The 27,171-nt window shown below is 38.6% G+C and overlaps 1 protein-coding gene across 1 annotated transcript in view; it reads right to left on the bottom strand.

Annotated features, from left to right (window-relative positions):
* Positions 1-883: 883 nt before the first annotated feature.
* The window catches only part of HFM1 (HFM1, ATP dependent DNA helicase homolog), a 63,481-nt gene continuing 37,193 nt past the window's right edge, over positions 884-27,171 (bottom strand). Inside the window, exons 20-34 of the mRNA XM_018560296.1 lie at positions 26,396-26,443; positions 26,031-26,128; positions 25,823-25,954; positions 23,093-23,178; positions 21,701-21,784; positions 20,833-20,990; positions 19,488-19,591; positions 17,169-17,297; positions 14,578-14,667; positions 11,930-12,048; positions 8,782-8,855; positions 6,490-6,587; positions 4,234-4,452; positions 4,118-4,125; positions 884-958 (exon numbers count right to left, since the gene is read on the bottom strand). Of these exons, the coding sequence (XP_018415798.1) occupies positions 884-958; positions 4,118-4,125; positions 4,234-4,452; positions 6,490-6,587; positions 8,782-8,855; positions 11,930-12,048; positions 14,578-14,667; positions 17,169-17,297; positions 19,488-19,591; positions 20,833-20,990; positions 21,701-21,784; positions 23,093-23,178; positions 25,823-25,954; positions 26,031-26,128; positions 26,396-26,443 (1,522 nt within the window). The remainder of the gene's footprint in view (positions 959-4,117; positions 4,126-4,233; positions 4,453-6,489; positions 6,588-8,781; positions 8,856-11,929; positions 12,049-14,577; positions 14,668-17,168; positions 17,298-19,487; positions 19,592-20,832; positions 20,991-21,700; positions 21,785-23,092; positions 23,179-25,822; positions 25,955-26,030; positions 26,129-26,395; positions 26,444-27,171) is intronic.

Here is a 27,171-nt window from a genome sequence, read left to right as displayed (position 1 = left end):
TATCTTTATATTCTTTGTAGACAATCAGTCTTCCAAGGATTGCCAGCCCTGTAGGTCCTACCTTGAGAGCACAGAAGCAGTAAAATTTGACACTGCAGCACCCAGGATGGGTGTCTTAGTTGTTGTCTTAGTTATTTTCCTTGCCAGAGATCAAAGCCTAAGCTAAGTCAACTGTCAACTGGGAGCAGAGATTTTTTTATGGCAAGTGAGAGGTACTATTTTCCAAAATAATGTGATTTGGTAAATAACAATTACAGGCAACAAGTTACATCAATCAGTGAACTACAGTGGCACCTCAGTTCACGAACCTAATTCGTTCCACGATTCTGGTCACAAACCGAATTGGTTGCGAACCGAATCAAACTGCGATCAGACTGTGATCTTGACTAGAGGAAGCCACAACCACGTGCCAGAGAGGGGAAGATGGCTGCGGTCGTGTTCGTCACCCAATGTGGAGTTCGCAAACGGAAGCAAAATGTTGCCAAAGTTTCTGTTTGCGAACCGCATTGTCCGCGAACAGAAGCGTTTGTGAATCGAGGTATTACTGAACTTGTGCTATCCAGCAAACAGCAGCACAAAAAATATTTGTGTTCTATGTAATCAATGTAATGGATCCCGCAGACTCACCCGCCCGGGTTCACGGATACGAAGGGTGCCTACGCCCACGGTCAGATGACGTCACGCTGGGTCGGCCCCTTCCTCGGCATAAGCCGCTGCCCCTCATTCATCTGGCATTCCAGCAACCGATGCGGACGCCAGACGAGAGCTGGGCACCTCCACTCTCCATCCTGAATAAACCCTGTCTCAACAGGGTTATAGGCGCCAGCCTCCACTCGCCATCCTGACTATACCCTGTCTCAACAGGGTGACAGGCACCATACTCTCAGCCAGTCCCATCACGGATCAGCCACTGAGACCCCCACTCTTGCTGCGCATACAAGCACACGAATTCCAGGATCTGCAAACACCAATCACTGTCTCTTCAACCTGGCATATATGTGACAGCAACTAACAGCAAGTATTAACCCTCCTGGGGCTGAAATCCCAAAGGGGTCTTACTGAATTACTGTTCTTAGACTGGACTGCTAATGTGAATACTGCATGCAAGTTATACACTCTTCCATATACTGTGCTTATGTGAAACTAACATACCAGCACCATACTAGCTCAACTAGTTAACTATAATACACCACTTATGTTGTACTGTGAAGTGAACATACAACCCTGCTGTGATTGCTAACAGACTTTACCGAACCTTGTTTTACAATTACATGCAAGACTCTTTGCTTCATCCCCTAGTCAAAGGGTAGTATCCAAATCAGGAATAGTTATATTGGAAGATTGCACTATGATGCATTGAGGTTGTTTGGCAAATTAACCATTGCCACCACACACTCTTGGCTTGTGCACGTGACTGCTAACGTGTATCCGCAGCTGAGTTCCATCTTCCTCCTTAAAGGGATATTACAATCAACTGCTGCCAAATTTCACAGAGCTCCTCACATGTGGTATGCATGGTTCGACTTACTGAAACTGCTATGCCAGTTCCCCTGCTAGGTATAATTCAGCTTTTCAAGGCAAATTGAATCTAACTGCTGGCTATGATGAAGCAGCTTCACTGAACTTAGTACTGAAATTCTGATACCTCAGTTGAGTCTACAGGGGATTAACAGCATCAGGGAAAATGTTCCTGCATTGTAATCAGGTACACATAAGGGGTTTTAGATCATCAGATTACCTACAAATGAGCATCGGGTGCCTTACCACACTACAGATATGCATTAAAATAAACCTGAATTCCTTAAAATAAACCTGAATTCCTTAACAAGTAGACTATCTGTATATATCCCAAAGCTTTACTTTACATTTTGACTACAGTGTACCTTTAAATCTTGATGTACTATAGGAAAGCATTGGGGAGTATAAAGAAATGCAGGCTGACAGGAATTACTGGGGGAACATATTCAGGTCCAGATATAGACAACTATGACAAATAACTCTCTTTTTAAATAAAATAAATGAAACGCTGCTTTTACAGCGACTACTAATTTATTTCTTTCATGCAATAATCCACACAAAATTAATATTGTTGGAAACATAGGTTGTTTTGCTCAATGTGATGTGGCTGTGGGTATCAAACTTCCTATAGCTGCTTAGAACTAATTAATCCATTAGCAAAAAGGAGCTCGGTATATGCTAGGCAACTTAACCAGAAATCAAATGTATATACAGAAATACACATCAAACATATAATTGGAAAAGTTTTCTCTCCAGTGCTGAAAACACGGCACTGTCATTTCATGGCATCTAATTAGGCATCAGTGACATAATTATGTACTGCATTTTGCCAGCTCCTTCAAAGGGAATCTTATGAAGAAACACATTGTTAATGATAACAAGGCCTTTCCTGTATGATATTTTGAAATATGTGACAGCCATTATATGCAAGCAGTATGATTTTATTTCATTGACTGTAATCATTCTCGCTTATATTTCAAAGAAAAGCTTTCACTGCCTCATGAGCAATTTGTGATGGCCCTTTAATGCTTTAATGTGTCACTTAAAACATTCTGTGCTAAACCATGTGCATTGTCACTGCTTGTAATTTTAGTATTTGCTGTATTTTGTGCCAGGTGGAGTTCCGAAAGTCTTCAAAATGTTTCAAATATTTTAGTGCTGGAAATTTGTAATCAGTAAAACTATGCTGTTCAGGTGTCATAAAGGACTCACCATAACTATCTGGCCAGCTGTGTGTGTGAGCAAGAAAATGATTTAGGAAAATCAAACCTGTGTCTACAGTGGTTAACACCACTGTCTGTTGCTGTTTAACATAACTCATATTTAAAATAAACCTCTACCTTTTCCCCCAGAAGATACAAAAAGATGTATCACATGGTACCATACTTTACAATGACCACTGGTAATCTCAATGTATTAATCATATTTTATAATTATTCAGTTCTTTATCTGTAATTTGGTTCAATTGTGGTATTTTAACCTCCCTGGCGGTATGATTAGTCCGGCTGTGACGCCTGAAAACAAAACTAAAAGTCAGATGCCGACTTTTAGTTTCATTTTCGGGCCGCTTACGCCGCGGGCTCGCAGGGACAAGGTGAGTGTCACTTTTCTCTGCAACCACGAGTCTGTCTCGGGGTTACCGCTCCTAGCATTGCAAATTAACCCCGAGCCAGACTCGGGATTACCGCCAGGGAGGTTAATATATATATATATGTGTATTCGGCAGGTTTTCCACCGTGCTTGGAAGACGAAAGTTGTACGACCTTACAGTAGAAGTGGTCGCACGCTGCCCGTACACCTGCCGATTATGGTACGATTGCGGGATCACCTGCGATTATCGTACGATAATCGCCAGGTGTATGGACACCTTTAGTGTATGTGTATATTAGGCCCTATTCACACCTACAGTATATTTCAGGTGTGATTAGAGAATCATTGTGGATGTCGGCTGCCTCAAATCCTTGTCTCTTCATGTAATCCCAGACAGACTCAATGATGTTGAGATCAGAGCTCTGTGGGGGCTAAACTATCACTTCCAGGACTCCTTGTTATTCATTATGCTTTAGATAGTTCTTAATGACATTGGCTGTAGGTTTGGGGTCGTTGTCCTGCTGCAGAATACATTTGGGGCCAATCACACGCCTCCCTGATGGGATGGCATGATGGATAATTATCTGCTTGTATTTCATAGCATTGAATACACCATTGATCCTGACCAATTCTCCAACTCCTTTGGCAGAATTGCAGCCCCAGATTTGCAAGGAACCTCCACCATGCTTCACTGTAGCTGCAGACACTCATTATTGTACCGCTCTCCAGCCCTTCGAGGAACAAACTTCCTCCTGCTAAGGGTAGGGACCAGTCCAGGGAGTTAGAGACATTGTTGGAGGACAATCATTGTGCATTTACAAACTCAACCTTTGTATGCATGTAATGTATAAAGATACTACGTGAAGTGTTGCTCTGAAGAAGACATTTGGCTAACTTGAGGAGAACAACAAACACTATAATACCAGAAGAAAAATTATTTTGCCTAACTGCATATAACGTTAAAAAATGATTTTACACTTATTGTTGTGCGTAGGTATGTCCCTTTTACCATGTCACCTAACAATACAAAACACTTTTAGGTTAATAATAAGAACTCACATCATTTGTGTATCCCTACACTGCTGGTGAATAAAAATATGCATTTTTAAAAATATGTTGTTTTACCTAAAACTGGTGTCTCCACTGATGTCACAAAACTGCTGTCACCAAGCAAACTGTCATCATCAAAATTGTCCCAAACATCACTTCCCAAATCAAATGTCACACTGGCAGGTTCCGCAGACCACGAGCTGTAGTTGTCTATGTCAGCGAGCTTCTTCTGACAGTCAGTAATATTTTCACTCTGCGGACTTCCATAAGCTTTGTTCCCAGAATATATGCAGCCTGCACGGTGAACCAAGACATGTATACAATTTAGTGGACACTGTACAACATACTTTTTAAAGGTAAGGATATGTGAAATAACTGCATTTCAAAGAATCTCCAGATTGTTTGTAACCCTCTGTTTAAAAATAAAGGGCTGACCCATAACTCACAGGTTTTTAGAAAACTGGGACCTGCAGCCAGATCCCAGTTTGCAGAATGTGAAATTTCAGCCAGTTTGATTTTCTTATACTGTCCCCTATAAGCTGCAGCATTTTAATTTGCTTGTAATGCCTGTATTTCAGACACCTTTTGAACCGAGTTTTACAGAGGTTTTGTGTGCATTTATGTACATTTAGTAATATTATTATTATACAGGATTTATATAGCGCCAATAGTTTGCACAGCGCTTTAAAATATAAGGAAGACATTACAGTCACAATACAATTCAAGACAAGATGGTAATATGTTTTAGTACAACAGAAACCTTATAAAAGAAGGTATCTACGTTTCCCACTTTAATCACAAAAAAATAAAAGATTATTTCCCGTTTTAGTATGGTGGGTGGAGCCATGCAAATCATTCCTTTATAGCACAGATACAGCATAATATTATACAGCAATTTATTCTAAACTGCATGCCGTTGTTTCAGGCTTGTTGGCCCTTATTAGTGCAGTTCAGGGAAACACTAGCTTCTATGCAGTAGGGCGTGGAAAGAAACAAGAAAGTATAAACAGACAGGTTATGCTGAGGTGGGCCAAAAGGTACATAAACCCTTGAAACAGCTTTCTGAAGTTCAGTAGAGCCTTCTTAAAGCAGAAGGTATTTTCATGTCTCACTTCTAGGATTACCAAATTTAAATTGTATTTTAGGTGTAAAGGTTTATTTTCTGAGACACCAATCAGTGGCTGGCATTGTGTTCTATCATGATCTAACTGTGGTGGGTGTGCTAGCTCCAAAATGTCTCCCTATATAGCTGATTATTTAGGTACTGTAAAAGGCGCAGAGGGAAATAGATCTTCTAAGAGAGGGGCCAGTCCTAGGCATTATGTGAAGAACTGTAGATATTTTGACAAGTTTCATGACCATACCAGGTAGGTTGTGCTAAATGAACTACTTTTTTGGATCAATCAGCCTGGCAGGTTAGGTTGTCTGGAAATGGTGATCACAAGACTGGTTAAACAATCATTTCACAGGTAAAGTTGAGGTTTTACTTCAATGAGTATATTTTCACTGATGTAATAAAGTGCACAAGAACCCATCACTGTGAAGGAAGAACACAACAATGTAACAAAAATCTAATTGTGTGGGCAGATCCTCATGTACAAGAAGAAAACATTCACTGTTTTTTCTTGTCATGCCTTGTGTGCTGAAAGACCACCCCTGTGTATAGCGACCACCATTGACCTAAAGGACTGCCCGAGTCTGGAGAACGTCCACCACTGTGTATAAATACAAACACAATGAAATAAAACACCAATGAAAAAAACTTTTTATGATTTTGCATATAAAGTATTTACATTTCCCTATTCTCCAATTTAAAAAAAGTAGATTATAATGCCATTTCCTTTTTTGATTGACGAAGATATCAGAGCGCCTTGTGGATCATCAATAACATTTGCAATAGACCAAGAGATTGGTACATTTAGAAAGCTTGAAAAGTATCATTTTGGGAACAAAGTAAAACTGTGTTTACCTGCAAGAATTTATCTTACATATGATTATGCCTTCAGAAGTAGTTTTTCACGTTAGTGTGAATTGTTGTTTCATCTAATCTGACAAAATTAATTTAAATGTTAATCTGCAACGCTATGGTATGAGACAGATATATGAAGCCAGACCGAACATCCTATTGGATGTCTTGCACAATATGAAATAAGGTTAGCTCTGCTTATTGTATCTCATGATAAAATCAAGTGTACATAATAGAATAAATTCACCAAGTGGCAATTTATTATAGTGTACGGCAACATCATTATCTCATCTCATAACTTAGTGCAATCTCCAGTCATAAGAACTCCTTACTCAAGTTATTTCTGCAGCGCCTATCCGACCTACTTGCTCCATCTGGTGGCTGATCTGTATAACTTCTCTGATTATCATCAAAAGGCTCTTGTGTTGCTGTTTGAGCTGCTGCAGCTGTCAATGTTGGTGGCCTTCAAAGGGGAAAAATAATGAGCACACATAAATATAAATATACTGTGTGTGTGTGTGTGTGTGTATATATAGATATATATATATTATATATATAGTTATAGATATATATATATCTATCTATATATATATATATATACACGTGTAACGTGTATGTAACATAATACATACATAACATGTACAATAAATGTTTCTTACAAAAAGTCTCTCTACAATCTGGGCATTTTTTCTTAACTTACAGTTATATTTAACAAGGAAAGCATATCTGCTCTCCAGATGTGTTTTCATGTGACACGAGGACTAACTACTCTCAATGGGAAGGTATAACACTATAACTCTATGAAAATTAAGTAATCACCCACACTGCCGCTAAATTGTTGAAAGTCTCTTCTTTAGAGATTACAGCAATACCTATGTTTTAAAGAACAAACATTGGACATATGTTTGTACATTTTGGCCATGTTAGCTGCCATTAGTACTACGGATGCACTGAGATTTCGGCAGTCGAAACATATTGGCCGAAAATGTCACTTTTGGCAAAATTCCGAAAGTGCCATCTTTCGGACGAAATTGCGGTGCATGCCTGGTTTCCCTCCTCGCCGCAGGGCGCTGCTCTGTGTCCCGTCTGACACAGCGCAGCGTCCAAGAGAGAAACTGTCACAGGAGGCCGAGCGGTGCAGGGGAGGAGAGTGATGTGAGCAGCCGGCATGTCACAAGAGGCTGAGTGGGCCGGTGTGGGAGGAGAGCCCTGTGACAGATCAGGAGAGCGGTGTGGGGGTGGAGACAGCTGTCACAGGAGGCCGGGCTGGCGGTATGGAGGAAGAGTCAGCTGTCACAGGAGACCGCTCTCGCTCAGCCTCCTGTGACAAAGAGTCAGGATAGTAGTGTTTGTAAATAATTAAGGACATAGTATGTTTACTGTGTCCCCAATTATAAATGAATGGGAAGTGATCTACATTCATGATTGTGGACACAGTAAACATACTGAGGGGAATTTATCATAACTGAAGCAGACAAAATCTGGGTCAGCTCTGCATGTCAACCAATTAGCTTCTCTCTTCTTAACATCTTAACTGAACAAACTGAAGAGAGAATTGGTTGCCCCGGACAACTGCTTCAGATTTTGTCTGCTCCTGTTTTGTTAAATTCCCCTCACTATCCCCACAAGTTATGAATGAACAGGAACACAGTATAGAGGATTCCTGTTCATTTATAACAGGGGCTGCAGAATAAGGGATTGAGGACTCTGTGTCCTCAATCTCTTTTTCTATTTTAAAAGGGAAATATCAGGGGTCTGCTTAGACCCCAGATATTTCCCTGAAGCCCCCAACAGTAAAGTGAAAAAATAAAAAATATTTAATAAAAAATAAATAAAAATTAAATGTAAAAAAAGTTAAAGTATATAAAACATAAATATATATATATATATATTTTAAAAAGGTTTGAAAAAAAATTTGTTTTTGGCCTGACATGTTTTTAATTTTCGGTTTTGAAAATTTAATTTCGGTGCACCTCTAATTAGTACATTCGCTAACTTTGAATTAGTCTCTAATTTCAATATTCACCATGCCTGTTAATTACAAAATGTTTCCTTTGAAGAATTAAGCCCAGAATCATTCATATAAATTCTTTCTATAGTGGCGTAAAAAACCTGAATGAATACTGTAAAATTAACATACTTTCCTACAAATAGAGAAATTACTTTAGTCTCTGTATACTAATTTTGCACAAAGGTTGCACTATAACCAAGTTAGTAGCGTCTCAGATTGGCCACTTTAAGCCATAAAGTTCACTAACAGGACTATTCACAAAATAGCTGATTTGGAAAAATTCTCCATTTAGTTTTATATCCAAATATTATATAAAATTTACAAACCCAAATGAAGCACTCGTCCTTTCTAAATACCAATGTCACTTTTTATTTAAATATAAGGTAAATAACAATATAGAGAGAAAAAAAGGTTGCTACACACAGAAAAGGGAACTGTGGTGCAAAGGTGTGCTACAAAATAAGAAAGCCCAACAAATACGGTGATATACCAATTAAAGGTTTACCAGGAAACTTACATTGCCTGACAAAACCTACTGAAAAATTGTTAAAGTAGATAAAACACTAATCTCTAATCAAATAAAATGGTGACACTGTTAACAAAAATATTATTTTGGATAAGGCTCATAATGTAATGACTATCTTACCGCCAAAAGGCATTGATGGCAGGTTTAGGTGTGTAGACAAACTTTTGTAGACTTGTAGTCCTCTCACCTTGCATCTGCAGCCAGCAAATAAAGAGTTTGTTAACACAATGCATCAAATTATTTAAAACAGAACAAAATACTATAATAAACTTTACTTGAGAATGGAAAAGGACAAAAAGTTTACAGGATTCATGTTTACATGACCTAATCTTTGGTCAGCTAGTTATCTGCTAAAAAAAAGTTTCTAAGATTTGAGAAACAAAGGATACGTGCTGTAAAAAAAATTCAGAACTTTTAAGATTTATTTAAATTCTGTAGGGCTGATTTTGAAAAACCCCAAAAAAATAAAAAGTTTAAGCGAAAATTATGAAGTGGCTCATAGAGGCCAATATTTTTTCATCTTCATAATACAACAAAGGAATCTGTTAGGAGCAACTTCTATCCTTTTGCTCCAGTTTTAAGTTCATAAGTGCAGGCGATCAGATATAAGGTAGTTACAATAATAATTCTAATAATAATGAGATATAACTTAGGTTTGATGATATATGTCACAGTTGTATTTATACTTTATTGACACAAATTAGAGATCATTAGGGCTACTGAAAAGTATAAAATGTTCCAGCATCAGATTCTATCTGCGAAGTAAAATAAAGAGAAGGGAATTTATCAAATTTGGAGCAGACAAAATCTGGAGCAACTGTGCATGGTACTCCAATTAGCTTCTCTCTTTCATTTTCAAATCTTAACTGAAAAAAACTGAAGAGAGAAGCTGATTGGTTGCCATTTAAAGCTGCTCCAGTTTTTGTCTACTCCAGTTTTCATAAACCCCCTCCCCTCCCCCCCATAGTCTTTAGCTGTCACTTCTAGAAAACCTTTTTCCTTTTTTCTGTGCAATGATTTCTGCTTATAATGTTTTGGCCCATGCAGGACTAATGCTTAGCGTTACAACCACTCCCCAGCAGTATGAACTCACCTCTACTTCACTCCCATGCTGCTCCATTTGGCTGTTTGGAGCAAAGAAAATGCCTGCCACTTCCAGGTGTGCATGTGACTCAGCCCCTCTCTCCCATGGTGCCTTCTGACTGGCTCAGTCTTGACACATGAGGCCAAAGAAGGAGTCCATACCCTGTGTGAGCTCTTACAAGACAGTTTGGAGCAAATATAGGGGCTACATGAAGCAGCGGGGGAGCAAGAAAAGTTGAGTAGTATATGCTGCTGGGGTGGAGCTACATGTAGTAATTATTTTATGGCTATATAGATTTGGTACAGTATCAAGCAAAATACTAATTTTTCACATCCAAAAAAATAACAATAAGTTAAACTTAATCCAATCCTTGAGGGTCTCTTCACACTTGCTCATGTTGACACCTTTTTGATGCATCCATTCCCATTGTGTTGAGTGTGCCCATTTGTTTAAAAGGTCTTGAATCCATTTTAATCAAAAGTTGTTTATATTTTAATTTTTTTAATAGACTCACTGGGCTGATATACTAAAGAAGTAGAGGCTTTTCACTTTGCAACATGTATGGGCACTTAGCTTAGTAAATATGGTGGGACTGGATAACTTTGAATATCTGAGTAAAAATAAGAGCTGTTCCCACTTATCAAACATCAGCGGGTCCTATGACAGAAATGTATATTTCAAATAGTTTTTTAATTAAATATTCAAACACTTATAAATCCCAAATAATAGGACAATACCCATGTGCAATAACCCAAACTCTAAAACCCATGCCTGCATCGTCTAAAATCTCCCCGGTGGGTAAAACAAATACTTATCAAACACAGTGACCAATAAAAGTCCTTCTCACAGCCCCTTAATTATGACACCTAGTGATATTGCAGACGTGGCCCCCCATTTGCTCAGACCATACTGCATAAATAAACTTGCTGTATTGGTGATAGTCATAAGGTGTATGTCCATTCCGGATCCAATATATTCAAAACAATAGAAAGCAGTGACTGAAATTCCTCACTTATCACTTGCCCTTTGAGCACCACCAAGAAATACGCCAATGAGGTATGTATCCAGAATTTGGGCACCAAAGATTTCGATTCTACTTTCTATGTATGCAATACTTGTTAATATCACTGAGGAGTGCTTTCCTCAGGACCCCCAATTACACTATATGAGGCATTAAACTGATGTATCACTGTAACTTCTGAAGTCGTGCGTCCCGTGGTATTAACTGTATAAAATACCCTACTGCACAGAGCTGTGACACCATCAAGAAGTCAATCCAGACAGGACATGATACAAGCATAGCACAGTCGGTAATAATCGATAAGTGGGAACTGCTCTTATTTTTACTCATATATTGTGCTACAAAACACAGTGGGCTTATGAATGGGATTGTTTGAAATAACTGGGTATGTAAGGTTGTTCAGATCTTCTCCATCAGTTCCCCCATGTGTGATGATAACTCTGACTATCCCATCATGTGCAAGGAAAACTTGAACAAAAAGAAAAAAACAGGATTTTTATTCACACATGACTGGATGAAGTGAACACAGATTCACCTTAAATACTAATCTAAGCGAATGTTCACTTCTGAATATGTATAAAAAGATCAGTCTCTATTCCTTTAGTACTCCACTAAGTCCTTGACCCTGTTTATTGCTTTTATATTTTTATGTGTATAAAAACATTACTAAAGAATAATCTGTAAATCTATTCTATAAAAACAACGGTTTTTGGAAAGAATATATCCTTTCAGAACTATGTCGACCCATATTAAATAAGGTAAAAGCACTATTATAAAGAGGTTTGTCATATTTTATTAAAATTATGTTAATGTAGCTCTAGCTTTTGTTCCAGTTTGCTACTGTCCTTTTATCATTCTCTGAAATTGAGTTCCAGACATGAATTAAAGGAAACAATTACTGCTCTAGCGAAAGACAATGAACACAGAGAGACGTGTCTGCCTCATAAACATCAGATACCTGACTTGTGCTGCTGTGGATGCCACAGTGGGGGTCTGCAATTCGGCATAGCGAGCATGCTGCTCTCTCTCTCTGCATGACGTTAGTTTAACTATCCAGCTAATGTAAGATTCATTAAGTAATCCATGTGCTGATGTCGCAAAAGCCATTTTATGTAATGACATGTTCTTTGAATTTCTGCGTCCTGCCTTTTTGATCATGTTACCTTTAGTCTCTTCACTGGTGGAGCCGATGAAACTGAATTTCGACTCCTTAGATCACTCAGATATGAAGAGAAGTTTGAATTAGTTTTACTGTCAGCTTTGTGAGAGACTCCAATTTTACCTGTTATTTGTAAATAAACAGATTATATTTTAATGCGTAAATGTCAGCCTGTCACAGTTTTAGATCACAGGTTCTAAAGATGATAAAATAAACATATTACATCATCAGTTCTGTACAAAGCTCAGTTTTACATCAGCCTAGCAAACTACATTTAAAGTACACCTGTGCTGAAGATATATAAAAAAAATAATGTAAAACAAAAGTGTAATATAAATGCCACCACAATAAGAACCCAGTACATACCAAATCCACTTCAAAGTGGATACTGAATTTGATATGCAAGTTACAACCTTAAAATCGTTTGAAAGGAGGCATGCCCTTGACATCCAAGTGGCTATGACCAACCTCTGGACAGGATGAGCAGATATAAAACATTGCACCGTGGAATGCAGGCTGGGGGTGTGCCTGGTCTTCAGTCCCAGTAAGGGTCAGTTTGGATTGGTTGGTTTTCAAAACAATTTTGGAACTTAATGCTGGCTGTATTTATTTAGAACATATTATTTTTTAGACTGCTGTAGTTTAAAGTGACGCTAAACTGAGTAGTTAAATCTTAAAAAATGCATACAAGTACCTTAACCATTAACAACAATGTATCTGATTTGTGTATCACTCGGCTGCAGATCCTCAAATCATCTCTGAATTCATGCTGACACTGTCCTTCGTTCTGGAGGGTGGCTACTTTTGTTCCCCATGGTCCCTATGTGTGTTGTAAAGTAGTCACCGCTCCAAGCTCACACCTGCAGAGTGCCCATCTGATGGAGTGCACTAAGTTGAATGGTTTAGTGCACATGTGGGAGGGTGGTTGTGATGCAGCAATGTACCTCTACTGTTTCTCTCAAGTAAATATTCCAAAGACATGGCACCAGATATACTTAATATCCAGCACTTGTCGAGATGCTGTCATGCTGATAATCTATAAAATATATACATAAAAAAACTGACAGACATATTGGAAGGTTGAAATGATACATTCCTGACCTGACAGTCCTGGCATTATGTTTTCTTAGACATTTCTCTATTTGAATTTAGTATTTGTTTATAGGTCAAAATATTTTCCAATATAAACAAAGGCAAAGTGCCCCAGGAGGGCAAACATAGCAATTGCCAGCACCTTACAACTGTGCATTCCTTGTGTCAGAGAGGTACAGAGTCAATGCAGATACCAGCTGCACAACATAGTGTTATGACCAGTAGTAAGAGGGATGGTTCTCGTAGTGACTGCAGCAGATGGTGCCATGTAAAACCTTAGGTAATTGAAGATAAGCCACTAGCACTCAACAATTCAAATTGCAAACTGTTTGTTTTATTGCAAATATGTCAATAAGCCATCATTTCGGTGTCATAGCACTGTTTTGCCTTGAGAAAGGGACATTGCTTGGCCTTGAAACATTGGCTTATTGACCTATGCAATACACAAACCATATTTGCACTTTGAATTGCTGAGTGTTGGTGACTTATCTTCAAATGGAGAGGTACAGAGGACACTTCTCAGTACCTGAAAGCCCTTTTTTGCAAGCTCAGATTTTGAGTCATTCAAACTGCCAACCAAAGTGATTTAACCAGCTGAAATTGATCCCTGATCTATAAGGTGCATTTGTGCTGTACTAAAATAATTTACCTAAATTGTTTCATTACAGAAAGTAGGTAGATGCTGAGTGCTATAAAGTAATACAATGGTACACAGCCAGTCCAGGTTCTAAAGGTAAGCCAAATAAATCTGAAAACTGTGCATTTTAATAAGCATACAGGACACAGCCTACCTGCCTCAGCATTCATTGTCTACAATATTGCCAGGTATTTTTGTCCCTGAACAGCTTGACAAAAATACAAGCCATGTGTTCTGTGTTTAAGAGCTCAGCCTAGCTTCAGCCATGCCAGAAAGTCCCGTCCAGGAGCACAGTGAAAAACTTGCTGGTTATTGGTGGAATGTGTTATATTAAGATATATCTGGTTAAAAAAAAATCTGCATGGGTTTTCTGATGGACACAGCTGCAGTATATTCTGATTAGTATTTGTGGATGGGGTATTGATTTTAATTGGTACCTGAAGTTGTCGTGTAACCTCGTACACAGAAAACTACAGGGTAAAGTTCCATGCCGTGTTACTTTCCACGGAATGGAAAGTAACACATTGTGTCATCTGTTCTGTTCATAAGACCTTTATACAGTCCCTTAACAAAAACAGATAATAACCCAAAATGAAAAGTAATGTGGTCTGATTTTATTTGAAGCAATATAATTTATTATGAACCTGAGATTATGTTGCAGAATAGGCACATCTGTGTGGAAGACAACACCATTACTTACAGGCAGAATACAATATGCCTCTGTAATAAAAAATAAAATAATTTACATTCTTCTTTTTTACAGTCAAACCATCCTACAAAGGATGACATTTGTACTTCATCACTCAAAAATACACCACTGGTTTCGGAAATCAGTGTCTGACAATGTATTTAGCAATGTACTGACAAACTAAATGTTAGCATGTTATTTGATATGTCCTTTCTTACTTCTTTTTTAAACTTACAGCATTCGTGTCCACAAACGTCTTTATTTTTGCAGTGATGGTTACATTCTCTCATACCAGTTTTTAGCACTGTCTGCAAGCTGGGGTATCCTACATTTCACAGATAACAAGTGTCAAACTTGAAGTTTTTTCAGATTAATAAATATATAAAAGAAAAACTTGTATTTATAAAGAAACACGGAAAATACTGCTAATATCTACTACAACTTCACTTTGTCATCGACTACAAAATGTTCACCATAGCTGTATTTGCAATACTGCCATTATAATATAGATTTATTGCCCAATTATTATGTTTGTAGTACATGAAAACAGCCTATAAAAATAATAACAGGCTACCATGATTCTGTTATTGTGATTATAGTTTATTACAATCATACTTCTTGTGTTTCCAAAAGAAAACAAAACTGATGTCATATATAAAATAATAATAAAAAATAATAAGTCAGGATCCCTAGATATACTAAATGTATCTGTGTAATAAACTCTCAGAAATGTATCTTCAAATATATATAATAATAAAGGCAATGCAAGGGTTAATAAACACGAGCATATCTCCGATCAGAGATCCACACTAAAAATTAGGGATGCACTGATACCGATACTAGTATCTGTGCCGAGTATTTGGGCGAGTACTCACCCCAAATGCTCCGATGCCTAGCCCGATAACTGAGCTTCCGGTATCAGGAAGCCGGGCAGCGAGTCATTTGTAGCTACAGCTCACTTGGTGACGAGGAAGCATGGAGTCGGCTTCCCGGCCAATCTGGAAGCCGGGCAACAGGTCATTATACGGCTTCCTGATTGGCCAGAAAGCCAGCTCAATGCTTCTTCATCACCTGGTGACGAGGGAGTACTCCGCCTGGCTTCCCAGCTAATCAGGAAGCCAGGTGGTGAGTACTCCGCCTGGCTTCCTTAATGGAACTTCTGGTATTGATATTTGATATCGGCGAGTACCGAGAAAAAAATATCGGTACTCGATACCGAAAAAAACGGTATCGGTGCATACTAAAAAGTATTTTAAAATAACATTCCAAACGCTTATAATGTGCACAAAATCACTTAAAATATGTCAGGAGGTGTGGTTGCCTTTAACTATTTCAGTGTTTTATTTATAGCCAATATAGAGGAGGCTAGGTGCCCATACACCTTAAGTTACCAATCACAGACCCATTATTAAAATTATTTTTGTCGCCTTTGATTTTGCACAGAGCAGCTTACTTTTTACATTTAGTAATACAAATGCTGACAGGCAGATCACAGTAATTAGACTGAACATTTCCAAAGTACAAAATTACAGCCAAAACAAGCGGGTACTTCTGTAACAGTAAGATACTATCAACTTTAAAAAATCAAAAGAGTGTTAGCGTTTTAGCTAAATGAACACCACAAATTACACAGGCTGTCCAAATCTATTTCAGGGGCACTATGGTTACTCGGTAGTTGAGATGCTAATACAGAATGCAACTTGCAGTTTTTAAAATAAAACTGTCAATTAGCAATTTCAGTAAAGAGTAAAAACTAGCAGATTCTCCTACACTGGAAATTATTCTACCCTGCCTACTAACAAGAACCACAAACTCCGCTCCCCAACCCTTCTCCCTAGTCCACAGCACAAAATAAATGGAAACCAGTCCTTTGTGCTGGGATTTTATATGGAAGAATTGTCAATGCACTTCACTGAATGGTTGTTGCAGGCAGTGAGAAAGCTGTTGCTGTGTCAGATTTTACTAACAATGGGGTAATTTCACTGCAAATAGATGATTGTAAATAATATGTGCCCACAGCACCGTTATTTGCTCTATTCTGTAGCCACAATTGTGTTTTTTGTGAGATTGACTGGACTCCCCAGAATTCCTAGCATCCCTCCCGACTCAGCAGCAGCTTTTTCAATGCCTACAGCAACCATTCAGCAGAAGTGAAGCGCATTGGAAATTCTTCTATGTAAAACCCCAGCACACTGGAAAACTGTCGCTGAGTCAGAAGGTATGCTAAGAATTATGGGGAGTTGTACCAATTTCACAAAAAACACAAGTGTTGCTACGAAATGGCACAATAACTGTGCCGTGGGCACACATTATTTACCAGCATCTATTTTCAGTGAAGTGACCCTACTATTAGTAAAATCTAACTCCGCAACAGCTTTCCCACTGCCTGCAGCAATCAATCAGCAGAAGTGAAGTGCATTGGCCATGTAAAACCCCAGCACACAGGACTGGCTTCCATTCATCAATCTGTAGCAGCTCCAAATCTCTCTGCTTATTTTTTCTGGCAATTTGTAGCTAGCTACAGAGTTGCTGCCATAGTTGGCTACAATGCTTTTCTACGCAGATACAAATCGCTAGCGTGCCATGATCAAAAAACTGAATCACACAGTGACTGAGCTACAAATCGCTGTGAATTTCAGCGATGCGGACCTTTCATTGACTGTAATTCATTTTTTCCTAGCAACAGATAAGCTAGGAAGAGCAATTCTGTCGCTTCTACATATCGCCTCTGTGACATCAGCCTATATCTGTACAGGTTTACCTGCAAGCTGTAGCTTGGTCTATTAATGCCGCAGTGCAAGAGCTAGACCATTACTAAATACTCACCAGAGATAAGCTGCATGTTGCTGTTGCTTAAATATTTACTATCAGACATTGATTCAGCATCAATATTTGGTTCTAATTTGTGGGTTCCCACATAAACAGCTCTAAACTTTTGCTGAATATCAAGGCCAACTGTAAAATACATCAGGGAAAAAAAACATTGAAAAGGAAAAAGAATTCTAACATTCTGGACTTTATAAATAGGGAATTTATCATAGGAAAAAGCACCAAATAAAAGGTAAAGAAGTAAAGACCTGATTACCTGAATGCATGTACTGTACCCTGAGCCTGATTAAACGATGCTGCTATTAACACGTGACTTTAATAAAAAGCATTTCAAATAATAACAGACATACAAACACAAATATAAACTCATTCACAGTATGTGATACACTTATGCTAAAAATATATATATTGTGTTTTTATAAGTGATCCTTTGTCCGTCCGTTTTTTTTACTACGGGCGGACGGCAAGAGGTTAATGTAATATTTTGCAGGAATACACCATTTAGCCACTGAGATTCAAATCATATTACATTTCTCATCCTGTTTATTCCTATAAAATTTAAAATGCCTGACCTGTGAAAACAACTTTAATATTTATCATGGGTAATAACACCAAAGCTGTTAAATCAGTTACCATATTTCTATTACTGGTTGTCTATTGCTTTAACTTTTCTAAATACTTAGAAGGCGGGTTTCCTAAACACGTTGAGAATCTTCACTCAAAAGTTTGTGTGAATCTTCACATCCAATTATCCAAACCTCAGTCTGTATGTGTGAGTTTTTGCTCATTAAACCTGAAATTATATCACATTGCACTGTAAATCTTTGTATTGCTGATTACTACAAGGCATGGACTGCCTGCTCATCTCAGAACATGCACAAAGTTTTACATTGCAGTCAGGTTTGGATACCTGTGTGTTTTACCTACTGCTTGTGCAAGTTGATGACACCAGTGTTCCACCTAGTCTGCCTGAGTTGTGTTTGGATTCAGCTTTCACCATGTCAATAAGAACATCATAGCCCTACCGTATCTTTATAAAAATGCATGTCAGTTACCAGTAATTAGCAATTATCTAATAATAACATTAGCACCTTCTTAGAAACTGAAGTCCTTTACCCTTATCTTTAAAATAACAATAAAGACACCCTTAGAAATGTTCAGTAATGACAACCTACAAACACATACATCTAGATTTGCCGGTTTTTTATTCTTTGCATACCTTGTTTTTCTTTTCCTCCCCATTCTTCTCACAGTGGCCATTTTTACTAAGGGCAGAATAATTAATCTCCCTTCACTTCCTGGTACTCCGGCACATGTGACCATGCTCATCATCTCAGGGGAGGAAAATGCCTTTCACTGAGATCTTGTGAGAATACAGATGAGATTTCCCAGCAATGCTCTGCTAATGGAATCTTCCTAGGAGGCAGTGCTTGGGTATGATTACATCATATGGGCCAAAGAGGACCAGGAAGTAGAAAAACAGCAATTGTAAGTTAAAAAAAAAAAAAAATTAATGTAAGATCATTTCATATCATCATGTATATTTTACAATGCCCGCTGCCTGAAAAACATCAGCCACACTGAACATTGTTACAAGGGGACATGCTTATGGTTGTTCAAATAGTAATTAAGAGATATACATTATTTCCATAGCCACTAAATTCACAGCATATACTATACTGTTATGTGATGTCATAGCATTGTAATAACAAGACACAATATAGTTGCTTTTTATTATTATGCAATAAACGTTATCTTGAAAAAAAATCACTTTTATGTAGTGAGTGCTGCCTTCCGCCTGCCCATCACTTTCAAAAACCTCCTGGATTCCCAGTGTGCTTTGGATCACTTTTCTTACTGCTTGTGATGATGCACTCTCAATTTCTACAGACTACATAGCCCATAATGCATTGCCTCCAGCAAGCAATGATGATGTTACATTGTTCAGGTGCTGAGTTGAGTGGCGGGCTCGGTGATTTGTGACACAAGAAAGTGCATAAAAATATATATTTAATTTTAGTTTTAGATAACCTTTAAACAGACAGCTCCAGGCAAAAACATAACTTTATTTTTTTTTTTTTAAAAGCTGTTACTTTGGATTTCTTTCACATTTGCCATAACATCTCTTTAAAGTGGACAAATACAATCCTAAAATAAAAGAAAAGATATCTGATGCACTCTAGGATTAGCATAATGCTGTAGAATGGATTCAGCATATCGCTTGTTCAGTATTCACAATTTTCCTGCAGTATATCAGTGGATTTTAGCTCCTACAAAGTAGAAATGTCTCTAACAAACATACGGTATGCATCTTACCATACTCAGAGCTGATCAAATTGACACTTAGCTCATCAGAAGTAAAAACCCTTTTTATGTTGATTTTTCGTGTCCAGGTTCCTGATTTCAACAAAGCAGAGTCCCTGGAAATGTGAAAACATGATATATCTAAACCTGGACTGTACTGAAAATTATATAAATACATTTAATCAGAGCATCATCTCTTCCTTCCCTAAACCACCTTTCAAGTCCCAACCCATACTAATAAATACCTAACTGCAAGTATGCTTTTTTTGTTTTGTTCCATAACCAATATGAAAACGTGGATATAAATGCCATTTATGCTTTGGCCTTATTTATATATCTGTTTCAGTAGAAAGTCACTCGCACTCCAAAGCTATGCCAAGTCAATCTCTTTTTTGACTATGGTAGTGTAACATCTCAAAGCGACGTTTTGGAACCCAGTGGTTCCTTCTTCAGGCAAACAGAAGGCCTGAAGAAGGAATCACTGGATTCCGAAATGTCGCTTTGAGATGTTACACTACCACAGTTAATAAAGAGATTGACTTTGCATCGCTTTGGAGTGCGAGTGACTTTCTACTAAAATGTATGTGATCTTTGGAGGCATCTGCTGTCACTACCACACCCACTCTGTTTTGTTGGGCTCTTCCGGTCAGGAGTGCGATGGGATACACTTGGTCTTATTTATATATCTGGACACAATTGGATTTTTTACTAAAGGAATAGAGGCTGTCCTATACAACCCTGCATCAGCCTCCTGCATCTGCCCAGAATTTTTTTTAATATAAACATGAAGAGGCAGAACTGCAGTGGGTCGAGTGAACATGCCTTAAAGTGTGTTTCCACTTTTGCAGCCAAATTGGGATAACACCCATTTTATATTTGTTACACGTTCCCATTAACATATCACCACTTTTAACCATCATTTTTAAACATTGCTGCTTCTATTTTAAGCAATTTTTACTTTCTTAAGAAACCTACCTAGCTTCCTCCCATATGTAATGTTAAGGAGGAGAACAAGGAGTTAATGATTACTATACTTAACCCCATCTGTACTGTGTTGTTCTAAATTCATTATTGGTTGAAAATTTGATTTGTACACCATCTGTCCTAACAAAGGGTTAAAGATCTAGAAGCATTGTATGATAATGAGAGGAAACTCAGTGTTTTCCTAGTCTTTCTATGGGTACATACTCCCTTTCAAACTGTTTAGAATAGCTTGCAGTCTATCCAAATGCCTCCAAAAAAAAAACATAAAAGGTAATAAATATTTAAAAAATAAAAAAGCAAAGCTGTTAAAAAATACACAGAAATTATATTTATTTTTTGCTGGTGATGTTCAAATAAAAAAATAATTACTCGCCTTATTTTCTGCTTGAAGACAAGATTATTATCGGAGTCTCCAATAAGAAGTGTAACATGATGAGAATCTGGTGCTGTTCTCTTTTTTTGTAACCTCTCATAATTTGTTAACAGGACAGTAACAACAATTTCTGCCTCTGATAAGTTGTATTTTGCCAACTGAAAATAAGTAAATGTGAAGAATACAAAATCTTAGTTTAGTACATTTGCCCTGTAGAGTTGTACTTTTTTTTTATATGTATGACTTTCTCCTTTATAATGTCCAAAATGGATGTATGATTTATTGATTGTCACACATTGGTTTTAGGCAGGGGGTGAGCTGTTTCAGGACTGGTTAGCAGGTAGGAAGATTCTTGACAAAAAGCCCAATATTCCAATCTGCATGACCAAAATGGGTAGAGCAGCCCTTGATGTTAAATTTGATTTGTTTTTTGGAGGGTGGGGGTTTTGATATCATTTTTGAAAGAACAAATTACTTCCAGTCCAATTAAAATCACTGAAATGGATTTGCAGGCATGTAGACACTACTAAAAACCTCTATGTGCACAGTATTATCTCTACTTTTCCCGTGCAGTATAAAAAGGTACCTGAATTAGACCCAGTATCCTCAGTAATCTGCACACCCCCACTCTTCCTCTGCAGTACAAATCTGTGTGAGTAGAGGTGTGGCTGTTACTAGACTATGCCAGCACAGATCACTGGAGGGAAGCAGCATTTTCATGTATTTTAAGGCATTTCCAAACAAAGAAATCGGAAAATGAAGGGGTATAAGATATTAAAAGGTAAAGAGGTAAAAAAAAAAAAGCTGTAAAATAGGCTTTTACAGTTGAGTATATTATTGTTTAACATAAAAAAAAATATATTTTAACCTGTTCAATGCCAAGCTTATAGTTTGGAAGATGAAGTACCAATTCTTTTATTTGATTTCCAAATGGAGGATTCCTGTTAACAATCTGCAGAATCAAAAGACATATATAGATAAGTACATATAAAAGGCTGTGGTAATGTTTTAATTTGCTAATTGAAGGTCTATTGCTCAATCATCCAACGGCTTCTTTATTACCCAGGCACTCCAGTGATGCGCTCTCTCTGCATGGGTTCCATGTTCTGCAGCCTCAAGCCGCAGAACTTAATTTCTTCTCCTGCAGCAAAAGAACCTTAGTCATTGCTACATTTGTAGAATAAATCAAATAACCTAGCACCGGGACCCTGCTTAAGCAGAATCATCCCTAGTTTAGTGTGTTTTAGATGCAGCTAGGCTGTAACCAACCTGAGCTTTGTTCACATTTTGGTACTCAGCTGGTTTTCCTAAGCTCAGGCCATTGATTGCTTTTGCCTGCTACTATTGATGAGGCTTCAGTAGTTAAACTGGGAAGGGTGGAGTCATGAATATTTATTCTCCCCAGCCAATCACTTAAGAGATTGCTCAGTGGTGTGAGCTGGGGGAAGGTAATACATATAGTTACATAGTTATTAAAGTTGAATAAATTGTGTGCATGTGTGTGTTTGTTACTAAGATTACCTGTACCCCTGTGTATCTTGTGCGCTGTGAAAAGTATCTAGATCGTTCGTGAATGATTCTATACTCTCAGCTGATACCACTGTCTGTGGAAGAGAGTTCCACAATTTTACAGCTCTCACAGTAAAGAATCCCCTTTGCGACTCTTTAGTCGATTCCTTAGATCATCAGTCAATTCCTTAGATCCAGAATCTGGGCTTCCAATTAGCTCACATCTTGCGCAACAGTAGTGTTTGTAACTCACAGAATAGAAGACATTGCTTTTTTTAGACGGTCCCACTTTTTAGTTTATGTAGTTTGGCCTAAAGCAGCCTAGCAAAGTCTAGTGTCTATACTGATATTAAAAGTGGTCCCCTAGAAAGTTTCTTAAGAACTGTTTTCTACATCAATAAATGCTAATGATAGGAAATTGATTGTGGTCTGTTTACGTTATAATATTTGTGCACATACAATGTTTGCAGAGCCATTAAGAAAATTATAGGATTCTGCGATTCTCAGGACTAAAACCACTTAAGGCATTGAAGGAGCTCGACAAAGTATTTAGGGTGTTTCACTATCTGCATAATAGTAAATCAATAAGTGGGGGAAAATATGCCATTTTATTAGCTTCTAGCTAAGAACTAAAAACAAAGACAATCAATTGGTTAAGCAAGCTCTCATTGTTACAACAAACTATGTTTCCTTGATATAATGCATAAACTGATATTTTAAAACATAACATACAAATTCAAGTCTTACATACCAGCTCCAGCTCTCGGGGGTTTGTATCTTCTATTTTTTGAAAAGATGTCAGTCCTGCATTTACCATAGCATTAGCCAGGGTGACACCTAGGTAACCATGAGACTGTATTAGTCACATAACAATACATTTTTATAAATATATCCAAGGTGAATTAATGAAACATCTTTTTGTTTTTTAACACTTTTTTTAAATCAGATTCTATTTTTGTTGTGGCAGCAGGCAGAGAAAAACGCCTGGGTCTAGCCAGGATGGCGGAGACGTATGTCCCAGATTCAGGCATAATACTAAAGGTTATCCTCTAGGGCAGTGGTTCTCAACTCGTGGGTCGCGACCCAAAAGTGGGTCGCGACACCCTCTGCAGTGGGTCGCGGCGTCATGTCTGCATAGACCGGCCCATCTGCATTAGAGAGAACTAGAGGGGGAATTTGTGGTTCAGCCTGTGGAACCTCATAATGTCAAACTGTCCCCTCTCTCCCGGCCTCCCCCGGGCTCTCCGATAAAGTGGTATGGCCCGGGGAGAGAGGGGACTATTTCCTCACTTTCGGGCCGGCGCATTAATATCAGGAGCCGCGGCGCCCGACAATTAAGTTATAGTTTCGGTTTGCACTGGAGAGTACAGCAGATATCAATCCGCCGCTGTATCTACTGTACTCTCCAGTCCAGATAGTTCAGTCGGCTGGAATCAGAGAAAGGTAGGCAGGCAGATAGGGAGATGTGCACTGTGGCAGGACAGGGGACACTGATGGATATTATGCATTCCAAGCCCACATAATATTCATCATGTATATTCATCACTGTCCCCTGTCATAATGTATGTTAATTAAATACACAATTAATGTTATTACACAGACTGGGCTCAGAATACATAATGTCCATCAGTGTCCCCTGTCATATTGTCCTCTGTCAGTGCAGAAGCTGGGGAGGGTATGGGGGGGGGGCATTAGCAGGGGGCTCCGCTGCAATTTTTTTACCTGCAGCAGAGCCTATGCTAATGCACCCCTCCCCCAGCTTCTGCACTGACAGGGAACTTTATGACAGGGGACACCGATGGTCATTATGTATTCCAAGCCCACATAATATCCAATAGTGTCCCCTGTCGTAATGTCTCCTGTCAATGCAGAAGCTTCGGGGGGCATTAGCAGGGGCTTAGTAGAGAACCTGCCGTGGTGCCCCTGCTAATGCCCCCCCTTCCCCATACAGACACCCTCACCACCCCCTCCAGGTTCTGCACTGACAGGGGACATTAGGACAGGGTACATTGATGGACATTATGTATTCCAAGCCCACATAATGTCCATCAGTATCAGTGGCGTAACCAGAGTTATGGGCGCCCGGGGCAGACATTCCCCCCCCCCCCCCCATTATATAAACATCCATTGGAACTGTACCCCGCAACCGCCACCCCCACACGTTTTTATTTTAATTTTTTTAAATATTTAATTTTTATTCTTTATAAACTTTTTAATTTTTTTTAATTCATTTACTTTCAGCAAAATATATATTGCTGAATACTGCACAAGTTGTTTTGTGTAATAAATTAAAATGTTTCATAAATTAAATCATTTTTGGGTCACGCCTTAATGACCAAGAAAACATGTGGGTCCCGAGGTTACACAGGTTGAGAACCACTGCTCTAGGGGGAAGTGTTGAGTCAACTGGAGGCTTGGCGGTAACAAGCCCAGCTGAAGCAAGCTGGCTTGTTAGGGCCTCTATAAGAACTCCCTGACTCCTCAGGCCTGGTTCACACCTGTACGTTTTGTAGCGCGTTCAACGCTCTACAAAACGCTCAAACATGAAAATCCCATTGTTTTCTATGGGTATGGTTCACACCTTGCCGTATTTCAGCCCGTCTGAACGCGCTACAATACGGCCTACGCCTGAAAAGGTACATGAGCTTCTTTGCGGCGTTTTTGTCGCGTTTCCATTGGGATACAGCCAAGTAGCCCTCGGAAACGCGCATTTGTCGCACGTTTTTTTTACCGCGAATCGCGGTAAAAATGCACGTTACGAAACGCGCGACAAACGCGCATATTCGATACGCCTAGGTGTGAACAGAGCCTAAGGGAGTAGCTCCACCCTGGAACCAGTCTCTGTGTATGGGTGGACTGGGGATCAGATCACCTGTGTGGTGAAAGATGAGCCTGTGGCAATTTGATAAGTTCCAGCCTGTGTGGCAAGGTGACAAAAACCAGCCTGAGTGGCAAATTGATGAGCTACAGCCTGTGTGGCTAATGTTTAAGATACAGCCTGTGTGGCAAGAGTTTTGTTAATCAAGTGCATGAGTAAATAAATTGCACATGTGCATTTCACCAAAAGTCATTGCCTGCTGTGGCTGTTTTCTGTGGGAAGTACTCATCCAGGGGGTCACACACATCCAATGCCGAGCTAATACCCTCACACAGTGTAAAAAAAGAGAAACGATAACACACCTATCCCAACATTCAACATGAAGGGAATCTGAATCCAAACCAAGCACAACAACATAGATTTCTATTTGCAGATATGTACTGTACATATATTGTATATTCTTAAGTAACTTCCTACATCTTGGTGTTGCAATACAAAACATGCTCAAGGAATTATTGTGATAAATCTACTATAAAGGGAAAAAAAAATGCAATCTCTAACTATTTTCTGCAAATGGTCCAGTAATCAAATCACTGTTTTTTTACATCTGCTGGTTGGCATCTAACCATTCCTGTGAAAGAAAAAGTTCTCAGTTCTACCTACCAATTTTTTCCAGCTGTTTGGACACATGTGAAGAATTTTCCCATAATTTACATCTGAAGCACTTAGCCAGAATTAAAGCATTCAGAAATGCCATGAATTTCTTTTCTTGCAATGCGAGAAACTCATGCAGATCTACAATTGTAATAAAAATTGGTTAAAGAAGCATTCTGATAACTGAATATTTGCAATGCATAAAGAAAATACATACATTTAGTCACTCGTATGCCATGTCGGAAAATCTTTGCCATGTCCTGTGTTAGTGAAAATTCTTGAACAGGAATACATCCAAGTTGTGCCTGTAGAAGACTGTTAAAGTTAAAATGACATGAGTTAGTATATAGAGCTGCTGCCATCTCTGGACCTGGCATCATGCATTGAACATATACTGTATGTTCAATCTCTCAGCTCTCAATCTAAAGAGCTGGCATGTGACACCTGCAGTGTCACACACCAGCTCTAAAGTATTGCGAAGAGTATCATTTACCATTCTAATACTTCTCCTTTAACCTGAATGTGCACACACACATACACATATACAGTACATACACAAACACACACACGTTGCATATTTACCAGTTCACTTTCATTTCCCTGGATTTTATTTTCCCCTCCAGTGGAAACCTTTGTTTGGAAGTAAAAAAGTAAAAAGATTAAAGGGCCATTTATGCATACATGAAATACACAACTATATTTATTAGGGAATATTGATGACAAGAGCTTATACTTCATATGTTTATTTAAAATGATACTTAAAGGGTTATTAAACCCTCTGGTGTTTTTGCATATATCTACCACTAGCAAGCAGTAGATATATGCAAAAAGTGTAAAAAAACCGAAACAAAAACAAACGCTTTAAACTTACCTGTGTCTTCGCTGCGCGCTCCCGTCCGAAAATGGTTGGTTTTCGGGCGTCACAGTGGGGGGCGGAGCCGGCAGGAATTCAAAAGTGAAAACATGACATTTACACAGAATGCAATGCAATCTGCTATAATTACATTTATGTATCAGAATATTTCACTTCAATTTTTTCCCTAGAGCTTTGTCCAGTGCCCTGTCTGCACTTTTACTGTTCTTTCTGCCTGGAAACTCGAGAACGTCCACAGCATCCACAAAGCGTCCCTTTAGGTCAAAAGCGGTTTTAGACCAGGTAGAAAACAGCGATAGTAAATCAGAATCACTTGCAGAATTAAGCGATAGCTATTCGTGGGGAATTCGTCATCACACACTGAAAGTGACGACAGCGACGATTCTGCGACTGAGCTCAGTGATGTGCGAACTTGGTACTCTATTGACTGATCAGGCAGCGCCCACAGAATTCCCATTTATTGGACCATTTTTTTTATTATTAT

The sequence above is a fragment of the Nanorana parkeri genome, unplaced genomic scaffold (genome assembly GCF_000935625.1).
Source record: "Nanorana parkeri isolate BGI_ZX_2015 unplaced genomic scaffold, ASM93562v1 scaffold447, whole genome shotgun sequence".
NCBI classification, from domain to species: Eukaryota; Metazoa; Chordata; class Amphibia; order Anura; family Dicroglossidae; genus Nanorana; species Nanorana parkeri.
This window is presented reverse-complemented; position numbering and strand designations above follow the sequence as displayed.